The sequence below is a fragment of the Micropterus dolomieu genome, linkage group LG11, assembly GCF_021292245.1.
Source record: "Micropterus dolomieu isolate WLL.071019.BEF.003 ecotype Adirondacks linkage group LG11, ASM2129224v1, whole genome shotgun sequence".
Taxonomy (NCBI): Eukaryota; Metazoa; Chordata; class Actinopteri; order Centrarchiformes; family Centrarchidae; genus Micropterus; species Micropterus dolomieu.
In genome coordinates, this window is record NC_060160.1 from 13,468,278 (window position 1) to 13,474,146 (window position 5,869).

At 39.9% G+C, this 5,869-nt stretch overlaps 1 protein-coding gene across 6 annotated transcripts in view; it reads right to left on the bottom strand.

The window, feature by feature from the left end:
• Window positions 1-2,033: 2,033 nt before the first annotated feature.
• The window catches only part of rps6ka1 (ribosomal protein S6 kinase a, polypeptide 1), a 60,930-nt gene continuing 57,094 nt past the window's right edge, over window positions 2,034-5,869 (bottom strand). For all 6 annotated transcript variants that reach the window (XM_046062398.1, XM_046062397.1, XM_046062400.1 and 3 more), the window contains 5 exons: window positions 5,194-5,355; window positions 5,013-5,089; window positions 4,803-4,920; window positions 4,556-4,693; window positions 2,034-3,932 (listed from right to left, as the gene is read on the bottom strand). In XM_046062398.1, coding sequence (XP_045918354.1) covers window positions 3,810-3,932; window positions 4,556-4,693; window positions 4,803-4,920; window positions 5,013-5,089; window positions 5,194-5,355 — 618 coding nt within the window. In that variant the 3' untranslated portion in view covers window positions 2,034-3,809. The remainder of the gene's footprint in view (window positions 3,933-4,555; window positions 4,694-4,802; window positions 4,921-5,012; window positions 5,090-5,193; window positions 5,356-5,869) is intronic.

Consider the following 5,869-nt stretch of genomic DNA (forward strand, 5'->3'; position numbering starts at 1 on the left):
GTGTGTGTGTGTGTGTGTGTGTGTGTGTGTGTGTGTGTGTGTGTGTGTGTGTGTGTGTGTGTGTGTGTGTGTGTGTGTGTGTGTGTGTGTGTGTGTGTGTGTGTGTGTGTGTGTGTGTGTGTGTGTGTGTGTGTGTGTGTGTGTGTGTGTGAAAACGAACAGGAAGTCATTTTTGCAGTGTGACTTACTGGTACAATGACGTCAAAGTATAGAGAGCAGAGTATGAATGCGTATCAGAGAGTACAATGCAGACGAGTGAGAAACCAGCAGTGTGTTTGTTATGTAAGTAAGTACTGTTGAATATACAGAGGAAGGCAACAGCAGGTAGAAGTATGTGATACTATGAGTTGATGCTGTAAAGCTGAATCTGCTGTAATGGTTCATGGTGTTAGTGTTGAAGGAAAGATCATGGAGGAGGAGATATGATGACAGTTAAAATGCTACAGGCAAGAAGAGACAGCTGCAGAGGCGCTGAAGTCATTTACACAGATTTTTGTAAGCTGTCTACATTATACATGTATAAATATTTATCAATTTACATTGGACTTTGTGCATTTATGGATTCAGACCAACTACTCCATCATATACTTTTCTTTCAATCAGTAGGTGACACTTGCAACACAGTGGTAAATTAAGTTCTTGTTACACAGTATTGGTGGTTTGACTGAAATGCAATCAAGGTGGGCCAGGATTCATTTTACTTTTACATGAAAACAAGCTTGCACTTTATCTCCCTCCAGTGACCAGCCGTGGAAAAACAACAACAATCTGTGGGCACACAAGAAGGCATGAGCAGAGGGGTCATGATAAACAGGTACATAATAAGGATGCAGGGATGCACTGATCCAACTTTTCTCTCCTGATACCAAGTTTGTTACCTCAACTTAGGGTATCTGTGGCTACAAGTACTGATCCGATACCAGTGCTCTCTTTTACCTGAATAATAATAAAAAAAACAAACAAAAAAAAACAACTCAGAATGGCTTGTATGATGACGTCCACAATTTATGTGGATCAGCTTGCATGCTAACATGTTCATAAATACCTGCTAAACATCAACATGCTAGCATTATCACTGTGTGCATGTTAGCAAACATTTAGCTCAAAGTATCGCTGTAGTCTATGTTACAAGCTAGAACAATGTAGGTGTTCACCAGCAGGAAGGGAGGTTCTAGTGAAACGTACTCTAGTTCTAGCGAAGCTATTAGCTGTATTATGTAGGGTGACCATATTTTGGTTTTTAAAAAAAAGTGGACAGTGGGGACAGGAGGCAGACAGACAATTTCAGAGGGAGGGGATTTTTATGAACTTTAATAGGGCCTAGGCCTACATGTGGTTTTCAAGATTGCTAGGACCTTTATTTGACAGTGACACATATGTACCAGCTTTATTTGGCTGTCTACAGATACAGTTTAGTAAGCTACCTATAGATTATAGTAGGCCTATTTAACATTTCAACAACAATTCAGCTGATTCACAAATAAAACTACCAAAATAAAACAGTCTGTCTTGTTAAGATTAAGATTTGATTAGGGCCAATATTAGTATTGCTTATATTATTTCCATTATAATTTCCGATAATAGGCTAGTACCCTGTATCGTACCACTAGTATGATATTAATGCCTGTTACAGCTGTTTCATTATGTTACGCTGTTCTCATTCATTAAATCCTTGTCCAAGAAAAATGATCTACATAGTGGTTCATCTCTAATGTGTTAATTGTGTGTCTAAAGTGTTTACTTGTCAATAATCATAACCATTTATGCAGAACGAGTTCAACATTTCCGGACATTTTGGGCGATTTAGAAATCCTGGCTGAATGCATTTTTTAGCTCCCAAAACATGTTAGAAAAACATGTACAGGTAAAAGAGGACATATGGTAACCCATTATGAGAAGTTTAGGATCTAGTGTTTATGGAACTTGACCCATTATAGAGACTAATAGTCAGGATATAATAGTCAGGAGTCCCCCAGTTTTAGAAAGTGCAATACTAAATCACTGGTGCCCCTAAAACAGAACAAGAGAGACAGTTTGTCATAGCAACTGAATTTTTAATATTTGTAAGATATAAAACTCTTCATCTTTATCATACAATAACTTCTTACCATAAATTTAGTCAAGGAAGGGAGAGTTTTGCCACCAAACAAGAATTATATATAACATTGATCCCTTTTGAGGTAAGACAACTGGGCCACACAAGTCTTCCCTTTTGTCCAGGCTGTTTGGTTTGTTAGTATGTGCTATCCATGTAAGACATTCTGCCTCACCTGTAGGCCTAGGCACTGAAATGAATGCAGGACCTACCCTATGAAGCAACTTACACTGAGACACATTTCCTGTTCTTTAGGATGTCTCAAATCAAGTGAATGAAAATAAGTCATATAATCATCAGAATCAATGGCAATTAAAATTTCATGAATGAAAGAGTTAAACACAAGACTACTGAAGATAGTCCACACTTTTCAGTTTTTAAGGGGGAGGGGGGCTGTGTTGGAGTGCTCAAATTAAAACACAGTGAGCCTTTTGCCCTTTTCAAAACAGAAGGAGAGACCTGTATAGCATTAAGTCCACAGACTGTGATATGCTCAGCGTATCTTTTCACTATTTTTAATCACCACTTTCTTTGGACAAAAAGAAAAGAAAAAAAACAGTCAACAACAAAAGCAGCCAACACAGGAAACAGCATTCAAGAAACAGTGGAAAAAACTTGGGGAAAAAAGACAAAGAAAACAAAGCAAATATACAACGTTTAACATGCCACATTGTTTCTTGGGCAAGTTTTCTTTCACAGAAAGCCACCTATTTTACTAGTTTTGTAGTAATAAAAAGAATAGACATTTCAAATGGTTGCCAGCAGGTTGACAAAGCAGAGAAAAGCGAGAGGAGAGAAACAAGGAAGCCACATGATATCATCACGTCACTGGACCATGCACATGACTCTGCAGCATCCCGCAAGACAGTCCACACACACCCACCCACACACACACCAAGTCATGCAACTGACACACGTGCCCATTTTCTCACACGCACACACTAAAACAAAATACAAGCATAGATTGACAGTAACCAAAACATCAGCATTTGACATTTCCCAAAATCCACGTATTCTGGCTATACCAAAGCCAAAGAGGCATTTATGGCAGTAATGTATAATATTCATATTAATAATGCTCTTTCAAAAACATTTAACAGCAGTTGGACAGTACTGTGGTTTTGTGCTGTGAGCACAGGTTGATTTGGCAGCACACCCGGTAATATAAAGCTCATCAACTTTACAAAAAGAACGGGGAGACGGACAACAAAACAGGCAGACAGACAGGCGTGCAGTAAGCTGAATGGTAACCGACTGCAGCAATGATGGGGAGAGAAAATTGTAATCGTCACAATCAAAAACATGGCTGCATCGACTCTGTGGCAGGTCATGCACAAACACTCTCTCTCTCTCACACACACACACACACCCACACACACACACACACACGCACAAGCACACACCCACACACAGCAAAAATACATCTGCCAAAAACCTGCACCTTTTTTTTTTTGTCCTCATCGCCCCCATCCATCTTCACAATCTTTTACTAGTCCAAGAAAACTGGCTAACAGCAGCTGACGAGCCCGAACAAGGAGGATGATAGCAAGAGCAAGACAACTGATGTCACAAGATGGGGACAGGACCACAGTCAGTGTTCCTTGGCTGATAAGAGGGCAGGTGGACACTGAGTCCCCCGAGCTAGCTGATCGGTTGGAGCCAGGGTGTGTGGTTTTGGTCAGTCTCCAGTGAGCTGATAGATTGTTTTGAGTCTCTACAGGGAGGTGGAGGGAAGCTTCTTGACACGCCTCTGTGCTAGGAAGGAGCTCTCGATGGGCTTAAGCTCTGGAGTTGGTTGGGAGTTCTTCAGGGCAGAGTAGGTGGCCGTAATCGCACCCTGTACACAAACGGTATAACAACATAGTTTTTACAAAGTGTCTACAATGTTCACAGACTAGAATTAAATTGAATAAATGTACTAAATATAGTTATTGTTGACTGTTACTGTCCATATTCTATTGAGTATTACAACATTTTTCTGAGTTTTTATATTGTACAACCTTTTTAAGATGTATATTTACAGTACTGTGCAGAAGTTTTACAAAGTAAGAATGCTTTCAAAAATAGACATGTTAATATATTATATTAACCAATTGACTAATGCAAAGTGAGTGAACAGCAGTAAAATCTAAATCAAATTAGTTTCCTCTGTACTCACTTCACATTTTGTTATTTGGTAAATATCATTTGCTACCAATTAACAAAAAGTAATGAAAACCTGCAATCTAAACTAAAGGCGTCCTGTAGACTTCACAGATTGATGATAATTAACGTGAAACTGGGGGTGGGAATGTGGATTGTGTCGTCCCTGTGACTGTGTCCTTGTGCGCTTGCACAATACAACCATGAGGGGGACTTGCTTATAAAAACAATGCTCCATAGTGGTCAAAACATCCTTAGTTAAATATTGTGATTTGGGTGATAGGGAATATTCTGAGAGAAAGCATTTGTCTTTATTACCTTGACAAGTTTGGGGTCATGGTGTGGGAGCTGGCTGTTGGGTAATTTGTCTCTCTGGACAATCCAGGGGTGCTTAAGGACCTGCTTAGCAGTCAGTCTCTGATGGGGATCCACGTGAAGCATCTTGGACACAAGGTCCTAGAAGGAGCACACATTAAATATTAAACTGATATCGCGACAGAAGAAGATGGTTGTTATCTCTGAGGCACACCAGCAATGGAACTGTCAGTCAGCTTCGCAGCTGTACCTTGGCAGCATCAGACACAGTGTCCCAGTTGCCTCCAGTCAGACTGAAGTGACCATTGCCTATCCTGTTCAGGATCTCATTTGGGGTGTCCTCAGGTCCATTGGCAAATGGAGTAAAACTGGTGGAAGAAAAAAGAGACAGATAACAGAGTGAGTATGAAGGGCAATGAGAAAGAGAAATCTCTCTCAAGAAAAAGGTGTTTGCATTTACCCGGCCAGCATGGTGTACAATAAGACTCCCAGACTCCAGATGTCACAGCCTTCATCATAGCCCTGACGCTTTAACACCTATAATGAAACACATTTCAATTTATTTTTTTATCATTTCAATGTCAAACATTATAATGTTACAATCAACACCATTTGAGGTTTTTTACTGAAAAATGACTCACCTCCGGAGCTACAAAGTTAGCAGTGTAGCACGGGGTCATCAGCAGGCCGTTGTTGGCACGCAATTGCTTAGCAAAGCCAAAGTCGCAGATCCTGATAGACTCTGGATTCCCCGACTCGTCAACATAGAGGATGTTGCTGGGCTTCAGGTCTCTGTGGACCACCTGGAGGATGAAAGAAAATAGGAAGGAGTGATCAGAGAAGGAGTAATAAAAACAGATGAGTAACAGAGGTAGTAGGGGCACAGCAAAGTAATAATAATAATAATAATAATAATCTTTATTTGTAGAGCACTTTTCAAAAACAAGTTACAAAGTACTTTAACAAGTGTAAAGACAATAATACCCAAAAGACAATAATACAAAAACAATACAAGATAAAAGCATGAAAACACTGAAAAGACTAAAATACATGTTTAAGATAAATATAAAATTAGTAAAATAGAATAAAATAAAAGGGATAAAATAAAGTCAAATAAGATCGGGAAAGGCTCTCCTATAAAAGTATGTTTTAAGAAGGGACTTAAGAGTTCACTGACTCAGCCAACCTGATTTCCTCGGGCAGGCTGTTCCAGAGCCTCGGGGCCCTGACAGCAAACGCTCTGTCCCCTTTAGTTTTCAGTCGAGACTCTGGAACAGACAACAGACCTCTGTCCGAGGATCTCAAGGTACGTGCTGG